The sequence below is a fragment of the Oncorhynchus gorbuscha genome, unplaced genomic scaffold (assembly GCF_021184085.1).
Source record: "Oncorhynchus gorbuscha isolate QuinsamMale2020 ecotype Even-year unplaced genomic scaffold, OgorEven_v1.0 Un_scaffold_889, whole genome shotgun sequence".
Lineage (NCBI taxonomy): Eukaryota > Metazoa > Chordata > Actinopteri > Salmoniformes > Salmonidae > Oncorhynchus > Oncorhynchus gorbuscha.
Genome location: NW_025745864.1, coordinates 267,340 through 282,707, shown reverse-complemented (window position 1 = coordinate 282,707; position 15,368 = coordinate 267,340). Strand labels below are relative to the sequence as shown.

Here is a 15,368-nt window from a genome sequence, read left to right as displayed (position 1 = left end):
GGAGGTACTGGTTCCACCCCCTACCTCTCTGACCCAGTGGAGGTACTGGTTCCACCCCTACCTCTCTGACCCAGTGGAGGTACTGGTTCCACCCCTACCTCTCTGACCCAGTGGAGGTACTGGTTCCACCCCTACCTCTCTAACCTCTCTAATCTAGTGGAGGTACTGGTTCCACCCCTACCTCTCTGACCCAGTGGAGGTACTGGTTCCACCCCTACCTCTCTGACCCAGTGGAGGTACTGGTTCCACCCCTACCTCTCTGACCCAGTGGAGGTACTGGTTCCACCCCTACCTCTCTGACCCAGTGGAGGTACTAGTTCCACTCCCTACCTCTCTGACCCAGTGGAGGTACTGGTTCCACCCCTACCTCTCTGACCCAGTGGAGGTACTGGTTCCACCCCCTACTTCTCTGACCCAGTGGAGGTACTGGTTCCACCCCCTACCTCTTTGACCCAGTGGAGGTACTGGTTCCACCCCCTACCTCTGACCCAGTGGAGGTACTGGTTCCACCCCCTACCTCTTTGACCCAGTGGAGGTACTGGTTCCACTCCCTACCTCTTTGACCCAGTGGAGGTACTGGTTCCACCCCCTACCTCTTTGACCCAGTGGAGGTACTGGTTCCACCCCCTACCTCTTTGACCCAGTGGCGGTACTGGTTCACTCCAAAGGTCTTCTTCAGGTACAGACCATAGATGTAGCCAGAGATCCCCTTCAGCACCCACTCATCAGCCCTACAGAACACAGACAACAGGTAAGGCGATCGGCCAGACGACACACAATGACTTCATTTTAACCCGTTTGGCATTTACTAACGTACCTTTTATTGCACACACACACACACACACACACACACACACACACACACACACACACACACACACACACACACACACACACACACACACACACACACACACACACACACACACACACACACACACACACACACACACACACACACACACACACACCGAGAGAGAGAGAGAAACAATATACTTTCTTCAACCATGGTGGTTTTAACTTAGACTAATTTAATGAATACTGGCCGTAGCTTCATGTAATGAGATGAAATCATGTGAAAATCTGTAACACAGAAAGTGCTAAACCTCTCTTTACAAGCTGGATACGAGCGCAGTTTCAGAAAACAATCTGACTTCAATTAACAGGCTTGAAAATAAATGACACCACAAGATGAATTGCAAGCAGGTGACGGGTCTTTCATATCAAAAAGAGAAAGGCCTGTTCGACTTCTCCGAGGTCTTACACAACTGGGGCTTTTTCTACAAGAACAATGAAATAAGACTAAGTGGAGCTTCCACATCTGACTCAGTTTGAAACACTTAATGAGACAGGGGGGTCCATTGTTTGCAGTGATCCTTTGAAGACGTCGTGAAACCTCAGCCTCCCTAACTGACAGCAAGAGCACTTTTGCCAAGAGCCCCCCGATCCCCCGCCCCCCCAGCTGTAGACACGTTGCCAAACACATACACAGATTCATCATACTGAGACACTCTCAGCTATGCCAAAGCTTTGCTCAATTTATGCCAAGGTACCGAATACGATGATGAAATATCATTTCAATAATCTCTCTGTACCAGACTTCTAAAAATCTGGATAAGAACCCTGTTACCACGCTGTTCTTAGGAAACAAATCCAAGTAACACTGACGAGCTCCTCGGCCACCGACGAGCTCCTCGGCCACCGACGAGCTCCTAGGCCACCGACGAGCTCCTAGGCCACCGACGAGCTCCTAGGCCACCGACGAGCTCCTAGGCCACCGACGAGCTCCTAGGCCACCGACGAGCTCCTAGGTTACCGCCGAGCTCCTAGGCCACCGACGAGCTCCTAGGTTACCGCCGAGCTCCAAGGTTACCGACGAGCTCCAAGGCCACAGACGAGCTCCAAGGCGACAGACGAGCTCCTAGGTTACCGACGAGCTCCAAGGCCACAGACAAGCTCCTAGGTTACCGACGAGCTCCTAGGCCACCGACGAGCTCCTAGGTTACCGACGAGCTCCTAGGCCACCGACGAGCTCCTAGGTTACCGACGAGCTCCTAGGTTACCGACGAGCTCCAAGGCCACAGACGAGCTCCAAGGCAACAGACGAGCTCCTAGGTTACCGACGAGCTCCTAGGCCACCGACGAGCTCCTAGGTTACCGACGAGCTCCTAGGTTAACGACGAGCTCCTAGGTTAACGACGAGCTCCTAGGTTACCGCCGAGCTCCAAGGTTACCGCCGAGCTCCAAGGCCACCGACGAGCTTCTAGGTCACCGACGAGCTCCTAGGCCACCGACGAGCTCCTAGGTTACCGACAAGCTCCAAGGCCACAGACGAGCTCCAAGGCCACAGACGAGCTCCTAGGTTACCGACGAGCTCCAAGGCCACAGACGAGCTCCTAGGTTACCGACGAGCTCCTAGGCCACCGACGAGCTCCTAGGCCACCGACGAGCTCCTAGGTTACCGACGAGCTCCTAGGTTACCGACGAGCTCCAAGGCCACAGACGAGCTCCAAGGCAACAGACGAGCTCCTAGGTTACCGACGAGCTCTTAGGCCACCGACGAGCTCCTAGGCCACCGACGAGCTCCTAGGTTACCGACGAGCTCCAAGGTTACCGACGAGCTCCTAGGTTACCGACGAGCTCCTAGGTTGAATCAGGAGTGCTTCTTACGTTTGACGTGTGTGTGTGTGTGTGAGAGAGTGTGTGTGTGTGTGGTATCTGTAGGCTGCTCCACCACTCCACTATATTCCGTCAGGTATTACTCAGTACGTTACTCACCAGGACATCCTGGAGATGAAGCAGCCAAAGAACTGCTGGGCCAGGGCCTGAGCTAAACACTGTCTGGTCAGGGGAGTCTGGTCTATGATCATGGCACTGTGGAGCAGATTAGTACTGAGAGGAGAGAGGAAGAGAGAGGCAGAGAGAGAGAGAGAGACAGACAGAGAGACAGACAGACAGAGACAGACAGACAGAGATGTAACAGAGAGAGAAACAGAGAGAGAGAGAGAGACAGACAGAGAGAGACAGAGAGAGAGACGGGCAAGGGAGAGAGACGGATAAGGGAGAGGGGAAGAGAGAGAGAGAGAGGGATAAGCGAGAGGGGGTAAGGGAGAAGAAAAACCATGTTCAGTTTGACTTGTGCCAAAACAAGTCAGCATTATGAAAAGGGAAAGCGAGAAGTGAATGGTTGAGGAGAGCTGTTCTTTGTCACAGAGGGAAACTGCAAAAGCACCTGAGGTGCAGGTCTTAACAGAGTAAATATTAACGTAATAAATCTGAATTTAATTGGACCTCCTAATCAAAATATTTTCAGTGACAAACTCGTGGAAAATGTAAAAAGTTAAAAACAAACAGTGAAAAGTTTCAACAATACAATGTAAATATCCAAACGTTGTGAAACATCGTTCCAAAGTAAAAAAATGTGTTGTTGATGGGAGAGTAAAGCCACATAAAGAACGGCATCAGGACTAGACACAAGAGACTGTAGCCACCTGAAGATGCTCATCGACGCGTAGGAAGACACCTGGACGTAGGCCTCGTCCACAAACACAGTCTTGAAGCAGGAGTAAGGATATCGACAGGTCAGGATCTCCTCGTAGAACTCAAAGATCTCATGCAGGTAGGACATGGAGTGTTTCAACAGGGGCAGGAGCTGGGGTAAGCAGAAGTGGGTGACCTGGGAAAAGGGGAAAATATCTTTAAACAGGTGTCAACGCAGCAACACTACAGAGGTTCCCTCTGAGACGCTCTCAGCTATGCCAAAGCTTTGCTCAATTTATGCCTGGTACTGAATACGATGATGAAATATAATTTCAATAATCTCTCAGTTACCACGCTGTTCTTAGGAAACAAATCCAAATAACAACGACGAGCTCCTAGGTTACCGACGAGCTCCTAGGTTACCGACGAGCTCCTAGGTTACCGACGAGCTCCTAGGTTAACGACGAGCTCCTAGGTTAACGACGAGCTCCTAGGTTAACGACGAGCTCCTAGGTTAACGACGAGCTCCTAGGTTAACGACGAGCTCCTAGGTTAACGACGAGCTCCTAGGTTACCGACGAGCTCCTAGGTTACCGACGAGCTCCTAGGTTAACGACGAGCTCCTAGGTTAACGACGAGCTCCTAGGTTAACGACGAGCTCCTAGGTTACCGACGAGCTCCTAGGTTACCGACGAGCTCCTAGGTTACCGACGAGCTCCTAGGTTACCGACGAGCTCCTAGGTTAACGACGAGCTCCTAGGTTAACGACGAGCTCCTAGGTTAACGACGAGCTCCTAGGTTACTGACGAGCTCCTAGGTTACTGACGAGCTCCTAGGTTACCGACGAGCTCCTAGGTTACCGACGAGCTCCTAGGTTACCGACGAGCTCCTAGGTTACCGACGAGCTCCTAGGTTAACGACGAGCTCCTAGGTTAACGACGAGCTCCTAGGTTACTGACGAGCTCCTAGGTTACTGACGAGCTCCTAGGTTACTGACGAGCTCCTAGGTTAACGACGAGGGGGGGGTGATACTCTTATTCTGTTGCTGTTGTATTCTATTCTATCCAAACGTATATTTGAAGAGAAACCATCTTGGACAATATATGTCAGCATCGCACGCCGAGTTTCCCAGACTGATTCACACATCCTTGACGCTGCTTCAACTTACAGAGTATAATGAGTCATTCTTCACCTAGTGGTCGTAGGTGTAAAGGAAATCTGCTTAAATACACACTGAGTGAACAAAACATAAAGAACACCTGCTAGTTCCATGACATAGACTGACCTTGTGAATGGCAAGACAAAATATTTAAGTGCCTTTGAACGGTGTTATGGTAGTAGGTGCCAGGCGCACCGATTTGTGTCAAGAACTGCAACGCTGCTGGGTTTTTCACACGCAACAGTTTCCCGTGTGGATCAAGAATGGTCCACCACCCAAAGGACATCCAGCCAACTTGAAACAACTGTGGGAAGCATTGGAGTCAACATGGGCCAGCATCCCTGTGGAACACTTTCAACACCTTGTAGAGTCCATGTCCCGACGAAGGTGTTCCTAATGTTTTGTACACTCAGTGTATATGTCAACATATTTTGCCCTACATGGTTGCCTGCCTCTACGGGCTTCTACTAAATCCATTCTCCTTTCAGAACACCCTACTGGCTTCTACTAAATCCATTCAGAACACCCTACTGGCTTCTACTAAATCCATTCAGAACACCCTACTGGCCTCTACTAAATCCATTCAGAACACCCTACTGGCTTCTACTAAATCCATTCAGAACACCCTACTGGCCTCTACTAAATCCATTCAGAACACCCTACTGGCTTCTACTAAATCCATTCAGAACACCCTACTGGCCTCTACTAAATCCATTCAGAACACCCTACTGGCTTCTACTAAATCCATTCAGAACACCCTACTGGCCTCTACTAAATCCATTCAGAACACCCTACTGGCCTCTACTAAATCCATTCAGAACACCCTACTGGCTTCTACTAAATCCATTCAGAACACCCTACTGGCCTCTACTAAATCCATTCAGAACACCCTACTGGCCTCTACTAAATCCATTCAGAACACCCTACTGGCCTCTACTAAATCCATTCAGAACGCCCTACTGGCTTCTACTAAATCCATTCTCCATTCAGAACACCCTACTGGCTTCTACTAAATCCATTCAGAACACCCTACTGGCTTCTACTAAATCCATTCAGAACACCCTACTAAATCCATTCAGAACACTAAATCCATTCAGAACACCCTACTGGCCGACTAAATCCATTCAGAACACCCTACTGGCTTCTACTAAATCCATTCAGAACACCCTACTGGCTTCTACAAAATCCATTCAGAACACCCTACTGGCTTCTACTAAATCCATTCAGAACACCTTACTGGCTTCTACTAAATCCATTCAGAACACCCTACTGGCTTCTACTAAATCCATTCAGAACACCCTACTGGCTTCTACTAAATCCATTCAGAACACCCTACTGGCTTCTACTAAATCCATTCAGAACACCCTACTGGCTTCTACTAAATCCATTCTCCTTTCAGAACACCCTACTGGCTTCTACTAAATCCATTCAGAACACACTACAGGCTTCTACTAAATCCATTCAGAACACCCTACTGGCTTCTACTAAATCCATTCAGAACACCCTACTGGCTTCTACTAAATCCATTCAGAACACCCTACTGGCTTCTACTAAATCCATTCAGAACACCCTACTGGCTTCTACTAAATCCATTCTCCTTTCAGAACACCCTACTGGCTTCTCCTAATTCCATTCAGAACACCCTACTGGCTTCTACTAAATCCATTCTCCTTTCAGAACACACTACACTACAGGCGTCTACATAAATCCATTGTGATGGGTAATGCTGGGTTTCTATGCAATGCTTTTCCACACACACAGTACCTCATGCATGTAGGGGTCGACCAGGATCTCAAAGGGCCCGACAGACAGTGAGATGTTGGAGGCGGCGGTGGGGATGGGGAGGACGTAGTGGAAGGTCTTCTTCCTCATGTCATGGGTATAGACAGTCTCTACCAAGTCCCCACAGGACACAGCTACCATAGAGGCATCCACTGTGAATTCCAGCTTCCAGGTGCACAGCTCAGAGTACGAGTCCACACAGGGGAACCAGAACCTGGGAGAGGAAGACCGGTGGACAAGAGTGTAGGTAGTCAAGGAGCAAGAAGGATGAGGCTTGTGACAACATATCTGATAGTATTACATAGAGGAGAATGAGAGGGAAAGAAAGAGAGAGAGTAGAGAGAATGACAGAGAGAAAGAGAAGAGAACAACCAAGAGACAGAGAACAGGGAGAGAGAATGACAGAGACAGAGAACAGGGAGAGAGAATGACAGAGACAGAGAACAGGGAGAGAGAATGACAGAGACAGAGAACAGGGAGAGAGAATGACAGAGACAGAGAACAGGGAGAGAGAATGACAGAGACAGAGAACAGGGAGAGAGAATGACAGAGACAGAGAACAGGGAGAGAGAATGACAGAGACAGAGAACAGGGAGAGAGAATGACAGAGACAGAGAACAGGGAGAGAGAGAATGACAGAGACAGAGAACAGGGAGAGAGAGAATGACAGAGACAGAGAACAGGGAGAGAGAGAATGACAGAGACAGAGAACAGGGAGAGAGAATGACAGAGACAGAGAACAGGGAGAGAGAATGACAGAGACAGAGAACAGGGAGAGAGAATGACAGAGACAGAGAACAGGGAGAGAGAGAATGACAGAGACAGAGAACAGGGAGAGAGAGAATGACAGAGACAGAGAACAGGGAGAGAGAGAATGACAGAGAGAAAGAGAAGAGAGGAGAAAGAGAGAGAGAAAGAGAAGAGAGGAGAAAGAGAGAGAGAAAGAGAAGAGAGAGAGAATGACGAGAGAGAGAATGACAGAGAGAAAGAGAAGAGAGAGAATGACAGAGAGAAAGAGAAGAGAGAGGAGAATGAAAGAGAGAAAGAGAAGAGAGAGAATGACAGAGAGAAGAAGAGAGAAAGAGAGAGAGAAGAGAAGAGAGAGAGAGGAGAGAAGAGAGAGAAAGAGAGAGAGAGAGAGAATGAGAAAGAGGAGAGAGAAAGAGAGAGAGAAAGAGAAGAGAGAGAATGACAGAGAGAAAGAGGAGAGGAGAAAGAGAGAGAGAAAGAGAAGAGAGAGAGAATGACAGAGAGAAAGAGAAGAGAGAGGAGAATGACAGAGAGAAAGAGAAGAGAGAGGAGAATGACAGAGAGAAAGAGAAGAGAGAGGAGAATGACAGAGAGAAAGAAAGAGAAGAGAGAAGAGAGAAAGAAAGAGAGAGAGAGAATGACAGAGAGAAAGAGAGAGAGAGAATGACAGAGAGAAAGAGGAGAGGAGAAAGAGAGAGAGAAAGAGAAGAGAGGAGAAAGAGAGAGAGAAGAAAGAGAGAGAGAAAGAGGAGAGAGAGAGAAGAGAGAGAGAAAGAGAGAGAGATGAAGAGAAAGAGAGAGAGGAGAAGAGAGAGAAAGAGAAGAGAGAGAGAAGACAGAGAGAGAGAAGAGAGAGAGAGAATGACAGAGAGAAAGAGAAGAGAGAGGAGAATGACAGAGAGAAAGAGAGAGAGAGGAGAATGACAGAGAGAAAGAGAAGAGAGGAGAATGACAGAGAGAAAGAGAAGAGAGGAGAATGACAGAGAGAAAGAGAGAAGAGAGGAGAATGACAGAGAGAAAGAGAAGAGAGAGAGAAAGAGAGAGAGAAAGAGAAGAGGAGAGGAGAAGAGAGAGAAAGAGAAGAGAGAGAGAAGAGAGAGAGAAAGAGAAGAGAGAGAAAGAGAGAGAGAGAGAAAGAGAAGAGAGAGAGAATGACAGAGAGAAAGAGAGGAGAGAGAGAGAGAGAGAAGAGAGAGATGAAGAGAGAGAGAGAATGACAGAGAGAAAGAGAAGAGAGAGGAGAATGACAGAGAGAAAGAGAAGAGAGAGGAGAATGACAGAGAGAAAGAGAGAGAGGAGAATGACAGAGAGAAAGAGAAGAGAGGAGAATGACAGAGAGAAAGAGAAGAGAGGAGAATGACAGAGAGAAAGAGAGAGAGAGAGGAGAATGAGAGAGAGAAAGAGAGAAGACAGAGAGGAGAATGACAGAGAGAGAGAAAGAGAGAGAGAGAGAGAAGAGAGAGAAAAGAGAGAAAGAGAGAGAGAGAATGAGAGAGAAAGAGAAGAGAGAGAGAATGACAGAGAGAAAGAGAGAGAGAGAGAGAGAAAGAGAAGAGAGGAGAAAGAGAGAGAGAAAGAGAAGAGAGAGGAGAATGACAGAGAGAAAGAGAAGAGAGAGGAGAATGACAGAGAGAAAGAGGAGAGGAGAAAGAGAGAGAGAAAGAGAAGAGAGGAGAAAGAGAGAGAGAAAGAGAAGAGAGAGAATGACAGAGAGAAAGAGAAGAGAGAGAGAGAGAGAGAAAGAGAAGAGAATGACAGAGAGAAAGAGGAGAGAGAGAGAATGACAGAGAGAAAGAGAAGAGAGAGAATGACAGAGAGAAAGAGGAGAGAGAGAATGTGGTCCTTCTGTAGCTCAGTTGGTAGAGCATGGCGCTTGTAACGCCAGGGTAGTGGGTTCGATCCCCGGGACCACCCATACATAACTGTAAGTCGCTTTGGATAAAAGCGTCTGCTAAATGGCATATTATTTATATTATATTATATTTATTATATTATATTATTATTTATTATATATTATTATATTTATTATTATATATTATATTATTATATATATTATTTATATTATTATTATTATATTATTATTATATTTATATTATAGAATGACAGAGAGAAAGAGGAGAGAGGAGAATGACAGAGAGAAAGAGGAGAGAGGAGAATGACAGAGAGAAAGAGGAGAGAGAGAATGACAGAGAGAAAGAGGAGAGGAGAAAGAGAGAGAGAAAGAGAGAGAGAGAATGACAGAGAGAGACACTAGGCCAGCCATCTCAATATGACACCAATCAATGTCTCCCTTCCCACCTTGTGGAGTTCTGGTATCCGAAGGAGAAGACGTGTGCTCCTCTCTCAGCCATGCTCCCCTCTACGTCAGGCACCACAAAGTGAAGGCCTCCTTTAGGCTGGTCCAGAGAGAACTCTATGTACACCTTCAGCACATTCATCTCTGAAGACATAGAAACAGTCATTTATTTACAGGGCACTAAGTTCAATTATACATAAACAATACTTTAAAGCTTCCTTAAAGCAACCGGGCTATCAGCATAAGCCTTGAACCTTTATATTCAAACTACAGACTCGAGTCTCAAGTCCCAAGTCCCAAGTCCCAAGACTCAAGACTCAAGTCCCAAGACTCGAGTCTCAAGCCCCAAGACTCAAGACTCAAGTCCCAAGACCCAAGACTCAAGTCCCAAGACTCAAGTCCCAAGACTCAAGTCCCAAGACTCAAGTCCCAAGTCCCAAGACTCAAGTCCCAAGACTCAAGTCCCAAGACTCAAGTCCCAAGCCCCAAGACTCAAGTCCCAAGCCTCAAGTCCCAAGACCCAAGACTCAAGTCCCAAGACTCAAGTCCCAAGACTCAAGACTCAAGACTCAAGACTCAAGTCCCAAGACCCAAGACTCAAGTCCCAAGACTCAAGTCCCAAGACTCAAGTCCCAAGTCCCAAGACTCAAGTCCCAAGTCCCAAGACTCAAGTCCCAAGCCCCAAGACTCAAGTCCCAAGACTCAAGTCCCAAGACCCAAGACTCAAGTCCCAAGACTCAAGTCCCAAGACTCAAGACCCAAGACTCAAGACTCAAGTCCCAAGCCCCAAGCCCCAAGACTCAAGTCCCAAGACTCAAGTCCCAAGACTCAAGACCCAAGACCCAAGACTCAAGACTCACGTCCCAAGACTCACGTCCCAAGACTCACGTCCCAAGACTCACGTCCCAAGACTCACGTCCCAAGACTCACGTCCCAAGACGCAAGACTCAAGTCCGATGCAACGGAGGTCAGTCATTCACCAAAGAAGGTCATAACGTAGATGAACCCAATTCAGAGACAACATTTGACTGGAACAAGACGAGGTCCTGTATGTACCGTCTCCTTGCTTCCACAGCTCCGAGGGGACTTTGATGACCAGCTCGCCGTGTCCTGCATCTGGGTCCACAGCACTGACTGCTGCTGTGTAGGCACTGGAGAAATAGTTCAGGTTCCTCCTGCAAGGGACAGGGCAGAGAGGAGGAGGTGAGGACTTACTGCAGGTCAGGGTTCTAAAAGTAGTTGTGTAATACAAGGGGGTGAATCTCAAGTCTTCTCCTTGGTTCCTCCTGTCCTCCTCACTCGACTTTACACACATTTATGTCATTCAGCAGGAACTCTTATCCAGAGCAACTTAGTCTGCCTTCCACTAAGGTAGATAAAACAACCACACACCCCAGTCTTCGTTTCTTGTGAAAACATCAAAAAGAACCAAGGAGAATATTGGAGGATGGAGATGTACTGGAGGATAGAGATGTACTGGAGGATAGAGATGTACTGGAGGATAGAGATGTACTGGAGGATAGAGATGTACTGGAGGATAGAGATGTACTGGAGGATAGAGATGTACTGGAGGATAGAGATGTACTGGAGGATAGAGATGTACTGGAGGATAGAGATGTACTGGAGGATAGAGATGTACTGGAGGATAGAGATGTACTGGAGGATAGAGATGTACTGGAGGATAGAGATGTACTGGAGGATAGAGATGTACTGGAGGATAGAGATGTACTGGAGGATAGAGATGTACTGGAGGATAGAGATGTACTGGAGGATAGAGATGTACTGGAGGATAGAGATGTACTGGAGGATAGAGATGTACTGGAGGATAGAGATGTACTGGAGGATAGAGATGTACTGGAGGATAGAGATGTACTGGAGGATAGAGATGTACTGGAGGATAGAGATGTACTGGAGGATAGAGATGTACTGGAGGATAGAGATGTACTGGAGGATGGAGATGTACTGGAGGATGGAGATGTACTGGAGGATGGAGATGTACTGGAGGATAGAGATGTACTGGAGGATACTGGAGGATGGAGATGTACTGGAGGATGGAGATGTACTGGAGGATGGAGATGTACTGGAGGATGGAGATGTACTGGAGGATGGAGATGTACTGGAGGATGGAGATGTACTGGAGGATGGAGATGTACTGGAGGATGGAGATGTACTGGAGGATGGAGATGTACTGGAGGATAGAGATGTACTGGAGGATAGAGATGTACTGGTGGAGATGTACTGGAGGATAGAGATGTACTGGAGGATAGAGATGTACTGGAGGATGGAGATGTACTGGAGGATGGAGATGTACTGGAGGATGGAGATGTACTGGAGGATGGAGATGTACTGGAGGATGGAGATGTACTGGAGCATAGAGATGTACTGGAGGATGGAGATGTACTGGAAGATAGAGATGTACTGGAGGATGGAGATGTACTGTTGTTTTCTGTTTCCTTCATGGAGAGTTATGAATACCTGACCGTGTGTGTATGAGGACTTACTGCTTGGACTCGTGGTGGCAGACCTCTAGAGTAGGGTCATTGTAAATGAATGGTGCTTCGAGGTCGTTGACTCGGACCCTGTAGATCCTGCACTGCTTGCTGTTGAGTTTGATCCGGTTCAGGTTGACCACAGTTGGGAAGATGGTCAGCTCCACAAAGCCCTGTCAAATAGAGGGGTGTGTCCGTTGACCTGGATGAGAAACTAGACTGGTTCTACACGGCCAAATGACTAAGACTACACATATTTATACTGTTGTTTTCAATGTCTCGAAGTAGAAACATGTTTGGTTCTCAGTCATGTGGCTAGTTTCTACAGATACAACAGGGATATAACTAGCATTTTATTGCGGGTACTTGGGGAAATATAGTTAAGGAATATATTTACTACGATTATACTTACAATCACAGACTTCCTTTGAAAGTTGATGTTGTTGATGCAGACAACCTGGTGAGTCGTGTGGGAATAAACAAGACATAACAGGTTAACACAATGAGGAATAACGGCGCTACAGTATTATATACTGTGCCAAGTAATAACTTGTGGACAAAGCTAACTAAGCCAAAGGTAATAGAAAAGACTTATAATTTAAAAGGCCGCGGGCTCTCAAATCCCTTGTCCTTCTTCCTGTTCATCTTCACTTCATGCATTGATACGGTATATGAATTTGATCATGTTCGTGAACTACGGGTTTGACGCGATGGTCGTGTGGACTGGAAGGTTCTTCCTGTATCCACAAAAAATAATATATATATGTTTCCAGTCGTAATAAATCCCAATGCAATGAGTTCATGCGTAGCGAATGTGGGGATTTAGCTAGCTAGTGCTAACGTTAGCCAGTTAACACAACACTTCCAGCCATTCTTCCCCGCCGGCTGTCTGTGCAATGCTATCAGTGTCTCAAACACCTTTCCCAGATATGCACGCTACCAAAGACTATCATTCAGCTTTGCAAGAATCATTTCGGTTTCAAATGAGCATTTTTTTTGTCAATGTTGAGCTCCAAAAACATTAAACTATATCCTTCCCGTCTGAGCCACAGCTCAAAGTTCTTCTTCTTCATGTTTTGTGATTTTAAAATGGCGGTTGACAACCAAAAGGCGCATTACCGCCACCAGCTGGACTGGAGTGTAACTCCATTACACTTTACTCATCGAAGTGTTGTGATTCTTGAGCGGTCGTCACTACATACCAAATACACAAAAATCGTAAACCCCGCCCATTTCGACAATTTAACTTTTACATTTATTTTAATTTTATCTTTATTTAACCAGGCAAGTCAGTTAAGAACAAATACTTATTTTCAATGACAGCCTAGGAACAGTTATGCCTTGTTCAGAATGACAGATGTTTTACCTTGTCAGCTCGGGAATAGATCTTGCAACCTTTCGGTTACTAGTCCAACGCTCTAATCACGAGGTTACTTGTTTGTAACTTCTTAAAATTAGATTTAGAACCTTATACCTAATCCTAACCTTAAATTAAGACCAAACATAAATGTTGTGTTTTCATGAATATTAACGATATAGCCAAACCCATTGAATTTGACATTTAAAATGGTTAAGGTTAGGTTTGGACTTGTAGAGCCATTTTCGACTTTAACTTTAAACAGATATGGGAATGGATGGAAAAATGGGCTTTTGGATGTCACATCCAGGCCTTTGCTTAACCTCAAGGATCATATCACCTCTACCTTACCTGACACCCTAGACCCACTTCAGTTTGCATACCTCCCCAACAGGTCCACAGACGATGCAATCACCATCACAATGCACACTGCCCTGTCCCATCTGGACAAGAGGAATACCTATGTGAGAATGCTGTTCATTGACTGCAGCTCAGCATTCAACACCATAGTACCCTCCAAGCTCATCATTAAACTCTGGGCCCTGGGTCTGAACCTCACCCAGTGCAACTGGGTCCTGGACTTCCTGACGAGCCGCCCCCAGGTGGTGAAGGTAGGAAACAACACCTCCACTTCGCTGATCCTCAACACAGGGGCCCCACAGGGGTGCGTGGTCAACTGCCTCCTGTACCCCCTGTTCACCCATAACTGGGTGGCCACGCACGCCTCCAACTCAATCATCAAGTTTGCAGACGACACAACAGTAGTAGGCCTGATTACCAACAATGACGAGACGGCCTACAGGGAGGAGGTGAGGGCCCTCAGAGTGTGGTGTCAGGAAAATAACCTGTCACTAAATGTCAAGAAAACAAAGGAGAAGATCGTGGACTTCAGAAAACAGCAGAGGGAGCAAATCACTGGCCACTTTAATAACAGAATACCAGTCACTTTCATAATGTTTACATATTTTCCATGACTCATCTCAACTCATATATATATATACTGTATTCTATTGAACTGTATTTAGTCTATGCCTCTCTGATATTGCTCGCCCAAATATTTATATATTCTTAATTCCATTCCATTACTTTAGATTTGTGTGAATTGTTGTCAAATTGTTATATATTACTGCACTGTTGGAGCTAGAAACACAAGCATTACGCTACACCTGCAATAACATCTGCTAAACATGTGTATGTGACCAATACAATTGGATTTGACATCAATGTAGTCTTGGACTGACCATATTCAAGTCCAATTTCAAAGTGTACATTCTGTTTGACACTAGGGGGCGCTCCACTCACTCCTCCTGCACATGGTAGGTGTAGGGATTGGACTTGGCAAGGGTCCAATGTCAAGTGTAAGCTATGGATGTTCTGATTGGCGGAGAAGTCTGGGGGGCTCCAAGTCTCATCTTTCATTGCTCTGATTGGCGGAGAAGTCTGGGGGTGCCTAAAAGTCTCATCTTTTATTGCTCTGATTGGCAGAGGGGTCTGGGGGGCTCCAAGTCTCATCTTTCATTGCTCCGATTGGCCGAGGGGTCACGGGGCATGTTCTATGTTGCTTGTGGACTTTATAAGTGCCTCTAAAGCAAACTCTAATATACAGACCCCTTTATAAGTGCCTCTAAAGGCAACTCTAATATACAGACCCCTTTATAAGTGCCTCTAAAGGCAACTCTAATATACAGACCCCTTTATAAGTGCCTCTAAAGCCAACTCTAATATACAGACCCCTTTATAAGTGCCTCTAAAGCAAACTCTAATATACAGACCCCTTTATAAGTGCCTCTAAAGCCAACTCTAATATACAGACCCCTTTATAAGTGCCTCTAAAGGCAACTCTAATATACAGACCCCTTTACTTTTCCCATATTATGTTACATCCTTATTCTAAAATGTATTAAATAGTTTCCCCCCCCCCTCAATCTACACACAATACCTCGTAATGACAAAGCAAAAATAGGTTTTAAGAAATGTTTGCTAATTAATTAAAAATGTCAAACTGATCACATTTACATTAGTATTCAGACCCTTTACTCAGTACTTTGTTGAAGC

At 46.3% G+C, this 15,368-nt stretch overlaps 1 protein-coding gene across 1 annotated transcript; it reads right to left on the bottom strand.

The window, feature by feature from the left end:
• Window positions 1-593: 593 nt before the first annotated feature.
• LOC124020721 (transcription initiation factor TFIID subunit 2-like) lies at window positions 594-13,029 on the bottom strand (the record flags this gene model as incomplete). Its single annotated transcript, XM_046335969.1, has 9 exons — window positions 12,552-13,029; window positions 12,369-12,423; window positions 11,969-12,129; window positions 10,524-10,642; window positions 9,470-9,611; window positions 6,404-6,635; window positions 3,492-3,676; window positions 2,779-2,892; window positions 594-731 (listed from the first exon to the last, which is right to left on the bottom strand). Coding segments are annotated over exons 1-9 (1,211 nt in total), but the record flags the coding sequence as incomplete, so codon positions are not given.
• Between the last annotated feature and the right edge of the window lie 2,339 nt (window positions 13,030-15,368).